Here is a 20,919-nt window from a genome sequence, read left to right on the forward strand (position 1 = left end):
TGGCTGTGTATCAGCAGTTTTTCTCTTATGTCAGTCTCTGATAGTCAGTCAATTAGCCAATGTCAGCTAAAAACAAATGTCTTGCTAAGTTAGTTTAGCGGCCATCTATCATGGTCGAATTGATTTTTGTGGCAAAATGAGTAGAATTGCATGAAATTTGTTAGAAAATTGCATGCAATTCTACTCATTTTCTACATTGTAGAATAGTAGTGAAGACATCAAAACTGAAATAACACTAATGGAATCATGTAGTAACCAAAAAAGTGTTCAAAGTAGCCACCCTTTGCCTTGATGACAGCTTTGCACACGCTTGGCATTCTCTCAACCAGCTTCATGAGGTAGTCACCTGGAATGCATTTCAATGAACAGTTGTGCCTTGTTAAAAGTTCATTTGTGGAATTTCTTCCCTCCTTAATGCGTTTGAGCCAATCAGTTGTTGTGACAAGGTAGGGTTGGTATACAGAAGATAGTCCTATTTGGTAAAATACCAAGTCCATATTATGGCAAGAACAGCTCAATTGTTTTTTAATTTAACCTTTATTTAACTAGGCAAGTCAATTAAGAACAAATTCTTATTTACAATGACGGCCTAGCCCGGACGACGCTGGGCCAATTGTATGCCGCCCTATGGGACTCCCAATCACGGCCGGTTGTGATACAGCCTGGAATTGAACCAGGGTCGTTAGTGACGCTTCTAGCACTGATATGCAGTGCCTTAGAATGTTGCGCCACTCGGGATCAAAGAGAAACGACAGTCCATAATTTTTTTATGACATGAATGTCAGTCAATCCGGAGAATTTCATGTGCAGTCGCTCTCATGAGGACTGCCACAGGAAAGGAAGACCCAGAGTGACCTCTGCTGCAGAGGATAAGTTCATTAGAGTTAACTGCACCTCAGATTGCAGCCCAAATAAATGCTTCACAGAGTTCAAGTAACAGACACATCTCAACATCAACTGTTCAGAGGAGGCTGCTTGAATCAGGCCTTTATGGTCAAATTGCTGCAAAGAAACCACTACTAAAAGACACCAATAAGAAAAAGAGACTTTCTTGGGCCAAGGAACACGAGCAATGGACATTAGACCGGTGGAAATCTGTACTTTGGTCTGATGAGTCCAAATGTGAGATTTTTGTTTCCAACTGCCATGTCTTTGTGAGACGCAGAGTAGGTGAATGGATGATCTCTGCATGTATGGTTCCCACCGTAAAGCATGGAGGAGGAAGTGTGGAGTGAAGTGCTTTGCTGGTGACACTGTCTGTGATTTATTTAGAATTCAAGGCACACTTAACCAGCATGGCTACCACAGCATTCTGCAGCGATACGCCATCCCATCTGGTTTGCGCTTAGTGGGACTATTATTTGTTTTTCAACAGGACAATGACCCAACACACCTCCAGGCTGTGTAAGAGATATTTGACCAAGAAGGAGAGTGATGGAGTGCTGCATCAGATGACCTGGCCTCCACGATCACCCAACCTCAACCCAATTGAGATGGTTTGGGGTGAGTTGGACCGCAGAGTGAAGGAAAAGCAGCCAACAAGTGCTCAGCATATGTGGGAACTCCTTCAAGACTGTTGGAAAAGTATTCCTCATGAAGCTGGTTGAGAGAATGCCAAGAGTGTGCAAAGCTGTCATCAAAGCAAAGGGAGAATATTTGAAGAATAAAAAAAATATAATAAATGTTGATTTGTTTAAGACTTTTTTGGTTACTACATGATTCCATATGTGTTATTTCATAGTTTTGATGTCTTCACTATTATTCTACAATGTAGAAAATAGTAAAAATAAAGAAACTCTTGAATGGGTAGGTGTGTCCAATCTTTTGACTGGTACTGGTAAATAAATCAAGGTTTGGCCTCATATCCAAAATGCTGGAGTATAGAGCCAAATTAAACTTTTTAGCTAGAGTCCATATAAAATAAGTTGGAGTGTATTTTAACAAAACTGTGACATTCTTTCTCTTAAGGGGAATGGCACCAGTATGACGATGTCATATATCCAGAACCAAAACAAGACGTTTTGTCACGTGTTACAAACATGTTTCAGTGGTGGGATAACATGAATAGCAACTTAGTAAAGGGAAGACAGCTGGCTGGAAAGGTGATGTTGGAAGGCATCTTTGATCTTCTGAGAACCTGGACTAAAGTGAATGTGAGGAGTTTCTTTTCCCAGCTCCTGCAATTCTTCACCACATACAGCTATCCCTGTGTCTATGAGGGTGGAAAGACACCATGGCAATTATCGTTTGGAGAAGAACAGGTATATTTAAATTTGACATCGATAGAATGCTGCATTGCATGTATAGTGCCTATAGAAAGTCTATACCCCCTTGAAGTTTTTCCACATTTTGTTGCGTTACAAAGTGGGATTGAAATAGATTTAATTGTATTTTTTTGTTATTGAAATACACAAAATACTTGATAATGTGAAAGTGAAAAGAAGATTTGACAAATTCATAAAAATTAAATAACTACACAGTATCTGGTGTGACCACTATTTGCCTCGTGCAGTGTGACACATCCCCTTCGCATAGAGTTGATCAGGCTGTTGATTGTGGCCTGTGGAATGTTGTCCCCACTCCGCTTCAAGCTATGTGAAGTTTCTGGATATTGGTGGGGACTGGAACACGCTGTCGTACATGTCGATCCAGAGCATCCCAAACATGCTCAAATAGTGAGATGTCTGTTGAGTATGCAGGTCATGAAAGAACTGGGACATTTTCAGCTTCCAGAAATTGGGTACAGATCCTTGTGACATGGGGCAGTGCATTATCATGCTGAAACATGAGGCGATGGCGGTATTTCTGCATTGAAATGGCCATCGATAAAATGCAATTGTGTTCGTTGTTCGTTGTCCGTTGCTTATGCCTGCCCTTACCATAACCCCACCGCCACCATGGGTCACTCTGTTCACAACAGCAAACCATTGAAATCGGGATTCATCCATGAAGGGCACACTTCTCCAGTGTGCCAGTGGCCATCGAAGGTGAGCATTTGCCCACTGAAGTCGGTTATGATGCCGAACTGCAGTTAGGTCAAGACCCTGGTGAGGACGAAGAGTATGCAGATGAGCTTCCCTGAGACGGTTTCTGGCAGTTTGTGCAGAAATTCTTGGTTTGTGCAACATGAACATTCAATTCTCTGGCAACCACTCTGGTGGACATTCCTGGAGTCGGCATGCCAATTGCATGCTCCTCAAAACTTAAGACATCTGTGGCATTGTTCTGTGACATTGTGTTGTGACACAACTGCACATTTTAGAGTGGCCTTTTATTGTCCCCAGCACAAGGTGCACCTGTGTAATGATCATGATGTTTAATCAGCTTCTTGATATGCCACACCTGTCAGGTGGATGGATTATCTTGGCAAAGGAGAAATGCTCACTAACAGAGATGTAAACAAATTTGTGCCATTTTTTGTTGTTGTTGATAAATAAGCTTTTTGAGCATATAGAACATTTCCGGGATCATTTATTTCAGCCCATGAAAAATGGGACCAACACTTTACATGTTTTTGTTCAGTGTAAATCTGCTTGAAAATCTATGGCAATTGACTTGAAAATTGCTGCCTAGCCACGATCCCCAACACCTTGACAGAGCAATACAGGTGTGTGCAAAGCTCTTATGAGACTTACCCAATAAGGTGTTTCTATCATGTATTGACTTGGAGGGAAGAATACTTATCTAATCAAGGTATGTTAGTGTTTTATTTTTCATAAACTCTTACATCTTTTAAAGATTATTCTTCCAGTTTGAAATTACAAAGTGTTTTATGTAGATCCGTTGACTGAAATAATTAAATCAATTTGAATCCCACTTTGTAATACAATAAAATGTGAAGAAATCCAAGGCGGGGCGATGGTAGACTTTCTATAGGCATTGTAGATTTACACGTCATTGAATTAATTAAACCGCCCAGGACTTTAAATCTATAGTTGTCATATTCATGTGTACAGTCAACAAAATGAAACATGCGTACGTAAACACAAAACAGTTTACCCATTGTAAAATGTAAGTCTGTCTTTAAAAAAAAATGTGAGGCCATAGAAAGTAATTATGTTTGAAATGCAAAGTGATATCTTGAGTGATCTTTATTTCTATGTATTCCCTCAGGTGAGAAGACTCATGAAAGACTTCATGGAGGAAAACCTAGATCCTCAGTCCCAAAAGGACAGAGAAAAGCATGACGTTTTCCTCTCAGACCCACTGAAAGCAGGAATTATTATCCTGATTGTGTACAACAAGTACAGATTGAAAGAGGACAACAGAAGTCAACTCTCTCATCTTTGTCAGCTGCTCTGCCTGCCAAAAAAGCCAAGAGATGATTTCCTTGCTTACTGGACAGACTTCACCCAAGGCCTACCCGAGCATATTGGGTATATGTTCATTGTCTTTTATTCAGTTAACCTCCGGATTTTAAGGTTATTATGAATGTCAAGCTAATATGTGATTATTTGTATACATCTAGTGTTGCAGAGGAAGTTAAGTCGCTATGCAACGTTGCAAGAGAGGAAGGTGTTGTGAGCTGGATTTTGGTCATCCCTCTCCTGCATCTGCTTAAAGGGGACAGCAAGCCCTTTGAGCCCATTCCACCCACCATGGATCCACCGTTTGCCACCTGGGCAGGGCTTACAGGGATCCGAATAAAAGACACCTACAGAGTCACAAGGTATGAATGTGTGAAATGTTGACTGAGATTGGTTCCAAAGCAGGAGTTTAAATGGAACTTAAAACTACAACAGTTTTTGATGAGCTGCATTTCAAACTTGTATCAGAAAACATTTCCTTCTCATTGTAGAATATTTTATTGGTCATGTTTAAAATCTTAATGAGACTCTGAATCCAGGGGCCTGATGAAGGTCATGACAGATCACACACACCTGGTGGAGGTGGATCATCTACTTGTGCGCTCCTGGATGTGTCTGCTACAGTTGGAAGACTTGATGAGATTTACATCAGTCATCCATGTGGGTGTCTTGGACACACTTCAACAACTCCAGTTCAGTCTCAAGTCTGTAACGTCTTACTATGGGGTATGTGTCCTTGGTTGAAAATGCAGATATTTCTTGCAACAGTGAGGCAAAAAATGATAAATTAAAGAATCTGTTATGGACTGAGATTGAATTCTGGATGCAGTCCATAACTTTGAGTCCATAGTCTCCTTTGATTGAAAATTGCAGCATGTAATCATATCAAGGTAATACAATGTCCAAGATTTAGTGGCGATATACTGTACTTAACAACGATATGTCGTTTATCTAGCAACCAGTGAAAGCGATTTTGTCATATCTTATTGAAATTACTGGACAACACTTCAGGTAAATTATATTTTTACTATGTTATATCTAGAGAGAACATCCAACAATTGGAAGTGACATTCCTTTAATATATTGTATTAGAAAAAACGTGATCTTCATGCAGTTACAGAACATACTGTAGTGTTCCTTGACCCTCAAGTTATTTGTTGTTGTTGTTATCAGTGATGACAGATATGGAGAATGTTGCTTGAAAACAGCTGTGAGTGTTCTGGGGACAATCTGTAAAGACACTGCTAATTCAGACCGCTGTGAGCTTCCACTGGACTGCCTGCATCTGGTCAGTCTGATTGCAGAAACTGCCGGAAGCTCCCATCCACAGGTACGCCCTATGTGAATGGAAAGTATTTTGCTTTCTGAATATCAAATCAAATTGTACTGGTCACATACACGTGTTTAGCAGATGTTATTGTGGGTGTAGCGAAATGCTTGTGTTTCTAGCTCCAACGGTGCAGTAATATCTAACAGTTTCACAACATATACCCGAAAATACACGTAAATCTAAGTAAGGAATGGATTAAGAATATATATACATATCTCAGAGCAGCATTGGACTAAGATACAGTGGCATAGTATAGACTACAGTATATTCATATGAGATGGGTGATGCAATATTTACATATGGCAGTTGTGAATATCTTTACCTGTTCAGTTCCATACAACATAATAGTTCTGACAGACTAAGTCAAATGACATAATGGGAGATGTTTCAGTCATTCTCAACTTGTTCATGTTCTAATATTTTTGTATTGCTTTATTTGAGCACAATTCTTGGTTAAAGTGATTTGAATGAAAACACATTTTAAATGAGGAATCAGATAAAAATATGTGTGTTATTCTTCATAATTATAATATGATCATTATAGTATAACATTATTAATAATAATAATATCTCAATTTGATCAATGTCTTGGTTTTTCCAGTCAGTGAAAAGTAAGGAAAACAAAGTTCTAGAGGAGACACTTCGAACAATGAGGGACTGGCGACGAAAAGCATTCCCAGACAAACTAGTTAACCATGGGTCCTATTATACCTCAAAGATTGAGCTTGAAATGAAGGTAGGAATGTTAGGCTTAAAGTCCAAGCAATGAGAACTGTGTAGTTTTAAATCCTTATCAGAAGAATCAGTCAAAATAATTGTACATTAGCATAGCATTTTGATGTGTACAGTGATTGTTTCACAGATATTATTTTCTCTAGGTCTGGAAAAGGTTGATCTCAGTCACTTTTGGGAATGAAGAATTCACTGAACTATGGAGAAGTACTTTCTTGAATGATTTTGAAGGAAAACTAAAAAAGGTATTTATTATGCTTTAAATCAATTGTAAAACATATTTAAATTCACTGTAAAGCATATAATACATTTAAAGGGGCAATCTGGAATTGGTACATATATTTTTTGGGACTTTTTAAAAGAATCAATGGCTAATCATATGCTTAGTTGAACTGTCATTCCCCATCAGAAACAAAAAGCTTGTTTGTAAACAAGGTAATTGTAAATAAACGTTGTATAGATTCACAACATTGTTAAAACTATCATTTTGATCTCATTGATGGTCCTTGCATTCATAGCTCTGTCTATGAAATTTAAAGTGGTTACATTTCTCTAGACCCATACCTCAGCTGTTTACCAAAACACGTGGCGGGGTGACCGCTTTGCAATTTTTGATTTCCGGATTGCCCATTTAACAAAGAAAATAGCCATTTGTACTACTGTGAAAGTGAAAACTGTTGATCATGTGTGTCCATCAGGAGAAGCCCATGCATCAGATTGAAATCTACTGTGACAAGATCGAGGAAGTGGGCAAGACAAGTCCCTATTTGTGTAACTCTCTGGAGAAATGTGCCTTGGAGGCAGTCACCGCCATTTGCCAGGCAAGATTACATTTTTTATGATACTGTATGTACCTCGAATGATAAAATGTATTTGAAGTGCGTATGACAGTAAATGCTTCATCCTATTTTAAAAAGTTGAATGGTTTCGATGTTGAATTGTGTCTTACCACTTTTCATTATCAGGACAAATCTAATCTTCGTGAGCTGTTGAAGAAACATGACTTCAGCAAGTTTGGGAAGCTGATGTCTGTGATAGTCCTGAAGTCCTGGCCCAAAACTCGCGAACAGTACGTCGAGGGCGAGGAGTTGGTGATGAAGCACCTTCTCAGCTGGCCTATGGCCATAAGCATCTTTCGAGTACAAGGTGCATATATTATACATGCATTGCATTGCAACACATACAAAAAAGAAAAGAACACATACCTGCCTTTATTGCATCCTGAGCCTTTGCATTCAGAGCCTTGTGTTTGAGTAAGATCATATTTTCCCCCCATTTCTTTCTACCCACAATTGTCACGCTTGTCTACTTTCAGGTGCAAATGGAGCATTGATTAACCAGTTGACAGATGAAGCTAAAGAGCGGATGGCAGTGGCAAGCTCAGCGTTCTGTTCTGTCGCAAATAAATTCATCAACGGGGAAATCCAGATTAACACTCTCAATCAAATCCTTGAAAGAAAAACAGAATTCACTGAGTTGCTGAAGATAGGTGATTGTTCTGGGAAATAGTCAACAATAAAAAAATATATAGTTAATATTGTTTCACTCCAGATGGAAAAAGAACATCTCAAACTGTAGGATGTGTGTTGACGTCAGTATTTTTCCAAAACAGATGACCTGTGTGATGATGGTCGTTGTCAGGACGGGGACGCCATGAAACGATTACTGAGATGGAGAGAGGAGGAAGTGGAGGCTATCGTCAATGACAAGAAGATGGTTGAAGGCCTTCTCATATTTTGCCACAAACTCCAGGAACATCTCAAAAGTGAGTTCAATGTTTTCAACACTGTATATATTTCTTAAGCGCTTATGATATTTGTATTTGCAACATTTTCCTCACGCAAAACAATAGTGGCATATCGCAAGGTCTGAACACGCAACATGTAAAGTATCGGTCCCATGTGTCATGAGCTGAAATAAAAGATCCCAGAAATGTTCCATACGTACAAAAAAGCTTATTTCTCTCAAATGTTGAGCACAAATTTGTTTACATCCCTATTAGTGAACATTTCTCCTTTGCCATTTCCACCTGACAGGTGTGGCATATCAAGAAGCTGATTAAACATCATGATCATTACACAGATGCACCTTGTGCTGGGCACAATAAAAGGCCACTCTAAAATGTGCAGTATTATCACACAACATACGCCACAGATGTCTCAAGTTTTGAGGGAGCGTGCAATTGGCATGCTGACTGCAGGAATGTCCACCAGAGAAAAATGTGCAGTTTTTAAAGCTAATCTCATGCTAGTTTACAAATTTTGCCATGAGGCTGAGAGACAATGTTGCTGTTTTAGAGCTCAGGGATTCTTGAAAAACTAGTAAAACTAAACTTTTTTCCACAAATATTTGTCTTAATGTGAACAACATTTGAAATATATATTTGATAGACCAAAGTATCAACTAATACACCATGTAAAGGAACAACCTATTTATATACTCTATATTTTTTTTCATAAAATGCAACTAAACGGGATTTATGTCAACTCTGTCAGGCATGACATTTTTACAATTATTGTCCAGCAAGTGTTTAAAGGCCTTGCTTGTTTTATTCTAACATTAGATTATTAAAAACATTTAATACAAATCTCCAAACTTATTTCTGTTTTGTTTTATAGCACTATATAATGCTCCAGGCCTCATTTTGTTAGCATTTTGGCATGTTTTTTTAAATTTAGAACATAAAGCAAACATTACCCCTTACGTCTAGCACAGCAAATACTTCAATTGTTTAAGCATATGTTGCAGAACAGTGATTATAATGGTTTCTTTTTCAGAATATTGACCAACAAAAATCTATCTTAAGGGGAGTTGACAACAGATGCTCTAAACCGACATATTCTTGCCTCTAAAAATGAAAGTTAAATACAAATATTTTTTAAATATGGGAAGTCCCCAATAAAAACAACCATTCTATCAGATCTTTCAGCATGGAGTTGAAGTTAGACAAAAATCTGACTGAGTTTCATGGAGTTGAAGTTAGACAAAAATCTGACTGAGTTTCATGGAGTTGAAGTTAGACAAAAATCTGACTGAGTTTCATGGAGTTGAAGTTAGACAAAAATCTGACTGAGTTTCATGGAGTTGACAAATATTACATTTTTCTTTTTCATTCACAGTAAAACAAAAAAAAAGAAAAGCCTCCTGAGGCACACAGCAGCCAAATTGTGCTCCGTACCGCATTGCCATGCGCCTCTAAAATGTTGTAACAATGCGGAGGGCTTCCTTCACAACCGCTCTGCGCTGCACAGCAAAGCGCAAGAAGTATGAATGCCCTGACTTCATACAGAGGACATAACCATAAATGCTGCACGGCCAACACAGATGTCGGATTGACCATGCAGCGACTTTTTAAGAAGCGGTCGATCTGTTCTATGTGCGCTATTTCTATGCTTCCCGTTCTTAACTTTAGTTTTTGAGTCTTTTACTTTCGGTTTTGTACACCAGCTTCAAACAGATGAAAATATAATATTTTTGGTTATGGAGAAGATATTTCAAAGCGGTTTATATGTTATAATGATTCTCTACACCAGGGGTTCCCAAACTTTTTCACTCTGGGCCCCCCTGCAGCTCTTTATTTATTTTAAACACTTTTATTAGAGAGTTTGAAATTGGGATCCTTTGCTTCGGATAAGGGCATTTCCAGGCATAGAGCTAACATGGAAGTATTTTGAAAATTCCTCCAAATATTTTCCCATATATAATTCCCCCAAATGTACATTTTAAGCTCAAATAATGCAACAAAATATTTTTTTACAACAATAAAAATAAGGATTGACCCTACTTGTCCCTAACAAGGACTGTCCCTACTTTCAAGAGTCGCTGTGCTAATTTCCTGCTATTCTACACATTTTGCCATGAGGCTGAGAGAATTGTGCAGTTTTAAAGCTAATTTCCTGTAATAAAAAAATGAAATGTCATGACCAATAGGTCAGTGACCGATAGGTGCAAATGATTTCCCTGAGAAGGAGACGATATATTTAACCACAGTTTAAGTAAACTGTGTGATTCAGTTATAGAATGCACAAATCACCATGAATTTTTGATTATTATAGTTATTTTGTTCATTGCTTACATTTCTTTGCTTGAGGAAATTGTAGCCCTATGACTTGACATGGTTAAGGTTCTCATAAATGCCATATTAATCCACAGTCGATGTGAGAGAGCTGCAGCACAAAAACCAAGAGAACATAGATCAGATGACGCTGGATGATTTCATGGAAGTTCACAGACTTGACCATGACTCCTCTGATGTAACTGGGGTGGTCACATACTTCAACCTGTGTGATGACACCAGGCAGATGGCATCTAGCCTACATGCTATCAGGGACAGCTACATTTTCACTATGTGTTGGGAGAACCAAGCCAAAGAGCTTTCACACAACCAACTTGACACAGATGAGACGGAACCAAAGCCTGAGAGGGAGACAGAAGTGTACACTCTCGATCTGATCCACAGCGAAATATTCCAGAGTTGCTACGATAATTACAGGAGGATCTATGAGAGTTTGAAATCTGGTACGATATCATTGGAGGAGGTGGATAGCATCTTTGAAGCCTACAAAGACAAGTACAAAGACATGGAAAAAGATCTGAAGATCATGTGCAGGATCATCTCATCTGATGATGGAAGATGGATCAAGAGAAGGATCCAGCAAATCCAACAATACCATGACCTTCATCTAGCATTGGAATCAGCCAAGGTCATTATGGATGTCAGAGAGACTATCTGTCCTCAAGGGAACTTCAAAGTGCTACAGACACTGCTTGATATGGTGAGTTGGAAAAATTCTCACTTCACAAAAGTGATCTTGGTTCAATATATTAAGCATTTCTACACTCTTAGGGAAAAAAAAGGTGCTATCTAGAACCTTAAACGGTTATTTGGCTTTCCCCATATGATAACCCTTTACAGAACCCTTTTGGGTTCAGTGTAGAACCCTTTCCACAGAGGGTTCCACCTGGAACCAAAAAATGTTCTCTTATGGCGACAGCGAAGAACCATTTTGGAAGCCTGTTTTCTAAGAGTGTAGCATTACTAAAGTCTATTCATATAAATTATTATGGTGTTTCCAGAATACTGAGGACTTTAAGGAAGAGAGTCTGAATCGCATTGATGACAATTTGCTGGAGATCAAGAAAGATCTTGAGGACATCACAGAACCTCGCAGACAGTGTCTTCGAGAGCTCGGACTGAGGATAAACTTTGTCAAATGGGTCAAAGAAGCTCTTGAAGGTGAGGTCATACCAGAAGGCAAGGCAGAAAAAGAGCAGCACCAGTAGTAGCCAACAAGTTAGGGTTTCCCATAACTAACTTAACTAGTTAGGGTTTCCCATAACTAACTTAACTAGTTAGGGTTTCCTATAACTAACTTAACTAGTTAGGGTTTCCTATAACTAACTTAACTAGTTAGGGTTTCCTATAACTAACTTAACTAGTTAGGGTTTCCCATAACTAACTTAACTAGTTAGGGTTTCCCATAACTAACTTAACTAGTTAGGGTTTCCCATAACTAACTTAACTAGTTAGGGTTTCCCATAACTAACTTAACTAGTTAGGGTTTCCCATAACTAACTTAACTAGTTAGGGTTTCCCATAACTAACTTAACTAGTTAGGGTTTCCCATAACTAACTTAACTAGTTAGGGTTTCCCATAACTAACTAAACTAGTTATGGTTTCCCATAACGAACTTACAGTTTTTCTTTGCTGTTGCAGATATCAACGAGCTGAAAGTGTTTGTTGACCTGGCCTCCATCTCCGCTGGAGAGAACGACTTGGATGTGGACCGTGTAGCCTGTTTCCATGATGCTGTTCTTGGTTACTCCTCCATGCTCTATGGGCTTCCACCAGATGCCAACTTTCATGCCTTCAAGGAGGCTTTGACAAAACTGTGGAAGGCGCTTGGAAATGACAGCAACATACCATATAAGCTGGTTAGATGTTATGATAATTATGACATATTTAACATTTTGGGAAAAGCTTGTCAAACCTGAAGGACTGAGGCCTGTATTTCAACATCGTCGATAATGGATTTTCAGCACTAGACTTTCAGAATTGTGTTTGATTTGCAGAGCACCATTTACCGTACATGATATAATATATAATGTAATATATTTAGCAGATAGCTTTATCCAAAACCACTCAGTTGTGTGTGCATTCATTTTTTTTACTTACGGGTGGACCCGGGAATCAAACCCACTATCCTGTCATTGCAAGCGCCATGCTCTACAGACTGAGCTACAGAAATAATGCTTTAAACCCATTTTCACAATTGTTTACTCCTGATTGCAGCGGGATACTGCACGCCATTTGGAGTGGCTGAAAACGGTGAAAGACAGCCATGGTTCTGTGGAACTCTCTTCTCTATCATTGGCCAAATCCATCAACACAAGAGGCATCTACATTATCAGTGCACAAAACCAGAAGAAGGTATGTTCAATAAAATTAGGAAGGTTACTGTGTTTTATAAACAATTGAAAGATTAGTTTCTATTAGTTTGTTGGAAGATGTATCTTTGTTAATAAGGAGTTACTGTCTAGTAGTGTTGAGCGATTACCAACCTCAGAAGGCACTAATCGCTCAGCACTGCTGTCTATGTTTGTACTCATACAAGGTCTTCAATTTCTTTCTGCTATTGTTTAACAAATATCTGTAAGCACTTTCCTGAATACCCGCAGAAATAGATTGATGCTTCTTATATTGGATCTTGTCCATTTTTTTGTTTTCTTCAATAGCTGCGTTTAGACACTGCCCTGAAGCTGCAGATTCCAGAGCAGCAGGAGGAAGATCAGATGCGCAACTACTCTTTAGAAGACCTCAGAGATCTGCAGAACAAGCTAATGCTGATGTCTGGAAAGGGGGAACAAAGCCAGATTGATCACTTTACTGAGGTAATGTGATTGGGGACCTTGAGGATCATCACACACCTGAAATAATAATTACTGAAAATATCATGCTATCACAGGATCTTTAAATGAACATTCCTGAGATTATATATTTTATTTGTAATATATGATTTTATGTACAGAAACGGAACTTTTAAACAACTTGCTTTATCTTCTCAGGTTTTTGACAGTGTCCAGAGGCTAGCTGTAGCATTTGTAGATCTTTATGCAGCTGGGAACCCACTTTTTAGGTGTTGGGAGGCCAAGATTAACTGTAATACTCAAAGTGATACTGGTATCGTAATGGAATTCAACCTTGGCAACATTCTACAAAACATAATGGTGGAGGGCAATGCAATGGACCATCTTACAGACCTGTGCAGGAAGATAGAGGTGTGTTTGGATGACTGGAACAAATTCATGGACAAACAAAGATCTCAGCACTATTACCTTAACTATTACACAGCAGAGCAGATCGTCTACCTTTGTAATGTTTTGACAGAGAAGAATTTGAACACTGAATTGGATGAAAAGGTGTTGATGATGCTGTCTTTCGTCAAACCTGACTGCTCCGCGTCAGATGTGTGGGAGACATGGATGACTTTTCAGAACAACATGACAGATACTCAGCAAGATGAAGACATCGGATTTCAGACATTCATTGACCATCATAATGACTTGATAGACTTTGATTCTTCTTTTGCTGGTGAGGGAAATTGTGCCATTGATGTTTTGCAGAGCCTTTTGGACCAGGCTGTTGGTTTACGAAAACTGGATCTGGTCTGGGATGCTTACATGAAAGATATGAGGAGCATTCTCCAGGACTCCTTAGACACCAGAAGCTTTGGTAGATTGCTAGAGATGTTGGCCAACAAAGAGAACCAGGAAGAAGATGATGAAGAACCCATGCTTTTAGAACCAAGTGAGAATACAGTCCGGAGAAAGCTCCCAAAAGGCCTCTTCAATTGTCAACCTAATCTCATAATCTGCCCACAAGATGAAATCTTGACTTCAAGCATCTGCTTGTATATGACCAGTGATTATGAGCAGTTGCCTACCTACGATGAAGTCCTCCTGTGTACCCCTGCCACGTCCTATGAGCAGGTGGAGCTTTTCTTCCGGCGATGTCTCACACCAGGCTACTTGGGTGAGAAGATCTATACCCTGCTCTTCGCAGACCAGCTGAGCTATGAGGTGAGCTACGCAGTGGAGAAGTTATTTCAGAAACTGAGTTCATGTTCCAGGAGCAACTACAGGCTGGTGATCATCTGCAGCGCAGAAAGAGAGCACACCTACATCCCCTCTGCCTTCAGTCAGTTCAAACGGAACGTGGTGCCACAGGAGTCTCTTGAGAGGATTCAGAAATACCTGTCCAGGCATTACACTGTCCCCTCACACCAGACCAGTGCGGCATCTGTGTTCAAAGGTCGACACTTTGTTGGGATTGTGTCTTCCCAGAGGGCTGGAGTTGGTAAGTCATACCATACTGAATTTGTTTCACTTTATATAGTCCCACAGAGCCAAACATGGGTTTTCAAATGTAACCCTGGTATATTTAATATTATGAATGTGTTATTTTAAAAACTTGCATTTTTAATTTCAGTTGCAAGTCTTGAGTTTCAGGAATACTAATAGTTTATACTCTCAACACATATATGAGTTCTTTAATCAGAAATTATTCAATGCCCATACATTTGACCTAGGTCTTTGTAGAGCTGAATCAAATGTGTTATTTATTTGTAGGAAAATCTCTGTACATACAGAGGTTGTATGAAAAACTGGAGGGGACTGTGACAATGGGAACCACATTCCGTAAATGCATTCGCTTAATTGAGCCCAAGGTCGATGAGCATATCATTCTTCAGTCCATGTTTGAAACGCCAGAGAGCAAGGAACACAAAGTCTTTCATTTTGATGTCACATCCTCGGTAAATATTCCTAGTATTAATAAAATATTGAAAATAGTTTATGTTTTTCTGTGCCAGGAGGTTTACATGCGTGCTTTTTGATGTTCTCCAGGTACAGAAAGGCCTGCATGAATTTCTATTCAAACTGTTCTTCCTGCGTTACCTGACGGATTCCGATGGACTGATGTGGAAATGCAGCAACAAGCACTTGTATGTGATTGAGACACTACAATCCACCAATGAACCGCTCAGACATGCTTCCAGATCTGTAAGTGTCAAATCTATATATATATTTTTTTTTTGTCATGTCACGTGAAACGGTTTGAAGTATACCGTTAAATAGCCCTACCAAACGCAGACCAGTGGCTAGCTGCTAGCGTGTCAAATGGGAAAAAAATTGTGGTCAAAAAAGATAAGCGGAAGATCAGTGTTTTCCGATGTCATTATCTGAAAACACTGATGACATCTAGTGTGCATCATGTCATTTTAACCAACTATGAGCAGGAAAAGGTTTCTTTACTACATTTTAGGAAAACTATATATATAATATATTATTAAAGGGGATAGACCTTTTCACATGAAAAAACATGACCTTTTCTTTACCTTGAAAGTAGTCTGTGGGGGGGAGTCAGCAACCCAAGATTTGACTTTGTTTACTAGGCTACAGTGATTTACGATTAGCATTGCGTTTAGCTTCATATGATGCATTTTTCATCATCACACTTTTTGCTTTGTCCAGAAAATGCTTTTATCTTAATACTTTTTGTTGTTGACATGCACACTTTTTTGGGATCATATCAACAGTGGACTAATGAACAAAATACAACTATTTAATAAATAAATCTTAAAATCCTTTTTCTGTTAGACAACCCATTTTAGTCATGGAGATGGTCTTTGTCAAAATATTTAATATGACATGTATTTGTCTGTTTTAGGATCCAAATGGACACTTTCCTCTCTTTGAGGTCTTTCCTAAGGTCTTCTGCCGTCCACCGAAAGAGGTTATGGGGTTGGAAGCGAGAAATGGAGACGATCCAGTACTGGACACTGAGGACCCACTCATGGATGACCAGTGTTTCAGGAGTGAGACCTTTCAAAGACCATACCAGTATCTAACACGGTTCCATAGGGGTGAGAATCTCGACAGCTTCAACTACCGAAGAGTTGAAGGAACTCATGCAGAGTGTCTTCAAATGCTCTTCATCTACTGTGGTATAATTGATCCATCCTGGGCAGAGTTGAAGAACTTTGCTGGATTTCTCAATCTTCAGTTGCTAGACTGTGAGACATCGGATTTCTGCAACTTTGAGTTTGTTGGAGACACTCTTAGGGGATTCAGAAACTTTGTGGTTGACTTCATGATCTTGATGGCCAAGGACTTTGCCACTCCGTCTCTCTGCATCGCTGACCAGAGCCATGGGAGGCAGCCGATGGACACTGGACTAAACGAAAGAGATCTAGCCCCGTTCCTCATCAGGAAGAGATGGGAATCAGAACCGCATCCATACATCTTCTTCAACGATGACCATATGTCCATGACCTTCATTGGATTTCACCTACGGCTGAACGAGCAAAATGGGGTTGACGCCATTAATCCATCAACAAATGCAGTAATCAAGAGAAACATTATGACCAAACACCTGTACAATGGCCTCAGACATCAAAGAGTTCCCTTTAACATCGACTTTGACCAACTTTCTCGAGCAGATAAGATTGAGCGTCTATGTAGTGTGCTGGGGACCAAGTGGCCAACAGACCCTGATGAAACGTATGAGCTCACCACCGACAACATACTTAAGATGATGGCCATTCACATGAGGTTCAGGTGTGGCATTCCAGTCATCATAATGGGGGAAACTGGCTGTGGGAAGACACGGCTCATCAAGTTCCTGTGTGAGTTGAGAAGGAGTGGGGCGCCCACGGAGAACATGAAACTCGTCAAAGTTCACGGTGGAACTACATCTGACATGATCTACAACAAGGTGCGGGAGGCAGAGAAGATTGCAGTTGCCAATAAAGAGAAACACGATTTTGATTCTGTTCTTTTCCTCGATGAAGCTAATACCACTGAAGCAATAAGCAGCATTAAGGAGATCCTATGTGACAACACTGTGCAAGGACAACAACTCAGCTCCCAAACTGGCCTGCAAATCATTGCTGCGTGCAATCCTTACAGGAAACACACAGATGAGATGATCAAGAGGCTGGAGGCAGCTGGTTTGGGGTACAGGGTCCGAGCTGAAGAGACTGAAGAAAGACTTGGATCAATCCCTCTTCGTCAGCTGGTGTATAGGGTCCAAGTGTTGCCCCCGAGCATGATCCCTCTGGTGTGGGACTTTGGGCAACTCAGTGATGAAACAGAGAAAATATACATCCAGCAGATTGTACAGAGAGTTGTGGAAACAAATTCAATCAACAGAGGATCCATCAGGATGATCACTGATGTGCTGTCGTCATCACAGGGATTTATGAGAAAGAAGAAAGATGAATGTAGCTTTGTCAGTCTCAGGGATGTGGAGCGCTGCATGCAAGTATTTGTGTGGTTCTACAACAACCACTCACTGTTTCAGGATGAGTTAAAGACATTCCTCCAGAAACAACCCCAGGAGGAGAGGAGCAGGAGTGACCAGCTACACTCACCTGCCAGTGATCCAGTTGATTGGTCACTGTTGATGGCTGTTGGTGTATGTTATCAAGCCTGTCTAGAAAAAAAAGGTGAATACCAGACCGCAATCTGCGAATTCCTTCCCCAAGTCATCCCAAAGAAGATGAAGCAGGAAATCTCAGTCATGCAGGACCTTCTCCTAAGTGGTGTCCCAATGGGAGAGACAATAGCAAGAAACAAGGCTTTGAAAGAGAATGTTTTCATGATGGTGATCTGTATCGAGTTACGAATCCCCCTGTTTTTGGTTGGCAAGCCTGGGAGCTCCAAATCTCTGTCTAAAACTCTGGTTGCAGATGCCATGCAGGGCCAAGCTGCACATTCTGAGCTGTACAAAAGGCTGAAACAGGTTCACCTGGTGTCCTTCCAGTGCAGCCCTCACTCCACGCCAGAGGGCATCATCAACACATTCAGACAATGTGCCCGCTTCCAAGAGAGCAAGAATTTGGAGGAGTACATCTCTGTTGTTGTGCTAGATGAGATTGGTTTGGCAGAGGACTCCCCAAAAATGCCTCTGAAAACATTGCACCCTTTACTGGAGGAAGGCTGCATTGATGATGAGCCACTGCCTCATAAGAGAGTTGGATTTATTGGCATCTCCAATTGGGCCTTGGACCCTGCCAAGATGAACAGAGGCCTCTTTGTGTCCCGTGGTGACCCAGACCAAAATGAGCTACTCGAGAGTGCGAAAGGCATATGCTCATCTGACAAGATGATACTCGAGAAGGTTAAGCACCTCTTCACACCTTTCTCCCAAGCATATGTGACGATTTGCAAGAAAGGCAAAGGGTTTTTCGGTTTACGAGATTACTATAGTCTGGTGAAGATGATGTTCGCCATCACCAAGGCCTCTAAGCAGAGCCCCAGTACAGGTCAAATCATTGAAGCAGTCCTAAGGAACTTCAGTGGAAGGGACGATGTGGACGCAGTGCGTATATTCACCAAAGAGCTGCCGGGCCAATCCATTCAACCTGATTTGGATGGCATCAGCACTATTGATCTGGTGAAACAAAACATTGTTTCCATTTACCAAGATGAGGAGTGCCGATATCTCCTTGTCCTCACCAAAAACTATGCAGCCCTCCAGATTCTCCAGCAGACATTCTTCTCAGACCACAACCATCCAGAGATCATCTTTGGTTCAAGCTTCCCAAAGGATCAAGAGTACACTCAGATCTGTAGAAATATCAACCGAGTGAAGATCTGCATGGAAACTGGCCAGACTGTTGTGCTTCTGAACCTTCAGAATCTGTACGAAAGTCTCTACGACGCTCTGAACCAGTACTATGTTTCACTTGGGGGTCAGAAGTATGTCGATCTTGGATTGGGAACCCATCGCGTAAAGTGCAGAGTTCACAAAGACTTCCGACTAATTGTCATTGAAGAGAAAGAGGTGGTCTACAAGCAGTTCCCAATTCCTCTGATAAACCGTCTGGAGAAGCACTACCTGGACATCAACACTGTTCTCAAGAAGGACCAGACGGAGATTGTCGAACAACTAAAGGAATGGGTCAAACAGTTTGTCTCCTTGAAAAGTCAGCAGTCCAGGACAGACCGCTACAAGCCACATGATGTCTTCATTGGCTACCACTCAGACACATGCTCCTCTGTGGTCCTGCAAGTGACTGAGAAGATGAAAACCGAGTCTGACGAATCTGACACTAAGAGGAGAGTCCTGGATGAAGCCAAGCTTATCATGCTGAACTGTGCAACTCCAGATTCTGTCATTCGGCTTGACGGGACTAAATTATCTGATGATGAGACCGAGTACCTGACGCAAATCTATTTCGAGGAGCAGAATCATCATTCCCTGGCAGACTTCATTGCCTCTCACACACAGGAGGAGGAATGGTTGCATTACCACTTTACAGAGGTAATTCACTTGAATCTTATCTTTTGAAGAATATACCTTGAATAGAATGTATCTTTATATTGCTCATAAATCGTTTTTTTTGCTCTTTCTGAAGGTCACAACATTTTCCCGGTTATTGACAGCAGCAGATATCCATCAGCTGCAGAACATCACAGAGCGTTGCAACGTCAAGCTTCTCTCACTGCAACAGTTTGACACAGAGCACTCCTTCCTTAAAGAAATCAGGTCTGCTTAACATGTTGAAGAGAAGCTCAGTATATAGGGTTGCACAATTCAAATTACTTTCCCAAAATGTTTTCCAGAAATCCTGGTTGGAAGATTCCTGGATTTCCTGCTTATTCCGTTCTGATTGCAGGCGTTTTCCAACCAGGATTTCTGGAAAAACCTGTGAATTCTGGGAAAGTTACCAGAATTTTGCAACCCTAATTGTATCACTTGTGTGTGTGTGTAACCTTGTAGATCATTCATAAGAATGGTACAGGATTAGGAAAATAACTGTGTTCTCTCTAGGCAATTTCTTGACTCCAAATCTGCCGACAAAGTCCTCATCATCCAAACAGACTATGATGAGGACTCCCAGAGCATGAACATTCTGGCATCTGCCAAGTGAGTGATTCTCATTTAGATTTGTCGTCACAACTATTGGAGAGAACTAAACTGAAGTATTAGGTTATACTTGTTTTTGTATTTTTTTCCATTTAAATTTTTGATCTTTGAATCTCCTCAGATATTCATCCATAAATGAAATAAACAAATCAAAAGAAGATGGTGACAATGGAAGGGTGTTTGTGTACTTTGTTACCAAACTGCCCCGAATTAAAGGTGGAACCTCCTATGTTGGATTTCATGGAGGTGAGTTCTGTTAAATGCTATACAACAGGCCGATTTAATAGTATGATCTAGCATCCCACAAAGAAATGATCTGTTCTGAAATGCTTTCAATATTTACCGGTATTCAAAATACAAAAAAAGGCACTTGCACATCTGAGCAATCTTTTTTTGTAGGTGCATGGTAACAATTGAAATAACACTGAAAGAAAAGAGAGAGCAACATACAGCTCTTGCTAGCGTCACTGTTCTTTATCAAGCTTTACGTATCGTCAGAGCTTTGACAAAGGCCTTGAGGCCGATGCCTCAAGTTTAATAAAGAACAGTGATACTAGCAAGAGCAGTATGCCGGTTTCTCTTTAATATTTACCGGTATGCAATTTCCATCCTCTTT

At 40.2% G+C, this 20,919-nt stretch overlaps 1 protein-coding gene across 1 annotated transcript in view; it reads left to right on the forward strand.

Annotated features, from left to right (window-relative positions):
* Positions 1-20,919, forward strand: part of LOC100380659 (E3 ubiquitin-protein ligase rnf213-alpha) — a 62,879-nt gene that overhangs the window by 8,365 nt on the left and 33,595 nt on the right. Inside the window, exons 8-31 of the mRNA XM_082973248.1 lie at positions 1,969-2,261; positions 4,114-4,376; positions 4,469-4,669; positions 4,847-5,033; positions 5,263-5,318; positions 5,481-5,637; positions 6,239-6,373; positions 6,516-6,614; positions 7,068-7,190; positions 7,335-7,515; positions 7,685-7,858; positions 7,982-8,134; positions 10,522-11,144; positions 11,446-11,605; positions 12,087-12,304; positions 12,663-12,800; positions 13,106-13,261; positions 13,436-14,726; positions 14,999-15,183; positions 15,275-15,430; positions 16,098-19,697; positions 19,792-19,922; positions 20,208-20,303; positions 20,425-20,549. Of these exons, the coding sequence (XP_082829374.1) occupies positions 1,969-2,261; positions 4,114-4,376; positions 4,469-4,669; positions 4,847-5,033; positions 5,263-5,318; positions 5,481-5,637; positions 6,239-6,373; positions 6,516-6,614; positions 7,068-7,190; positions 7,335-7,515; positions 7,685-7,858; positions 7,982-8,134; positions 10,522-11,144; positions 11,446-11,605; positions 12,087-12,304; positions 12,663-12,800; positions 13,106-13,261; positions 13,436-14,726; positions 14,999-15,183; positions 15,275-15,430; positions 16,098-19,697; positions 19,792-19,922; positions 20,208-20,303; positions 20,425-20,549 (8,901 nt within the window). The remainder of the gene's footprint in view (positions 1-1,968; positions 2,262-4,113; positions 4,377-4,468; positions 4,670-4,846; positions 5,034-5,262; positions 5,319-5,480; positions 5,638-6,238; positions 6,374-6,515; positions 6,615-7,067; positions 7,191-7,334; positions 7,516-7,684; positions 7,859-7,981; positions 8,135-10,521; positions 11,145-11,445; positions 11,606-12,086; positions 12,305-12,662; positions 12,801-13,105; positions 13,262-13,435; positions 14,727-14,998; positions 15,184-15,274; positions 15,431-16,097; positions 19,698-19,791; positions 19,923-20,207; positions 20,304-20,424; positions 20,550-20,919) is intronic.

Source organism: Salmo salar, chromosome 03, assembly GCF_965601325.2.
Source record: "Salmo salar chromosome 03, fSalSal1, whole genome shotgun sequence".
Classification (NCBI taxonomy): domain Eukaryota; kingdom Metazoa; phylum Chordata; class Actinopteri; order Salmoniformes; family Salmonidae; genus Salmo; species Salmo salar.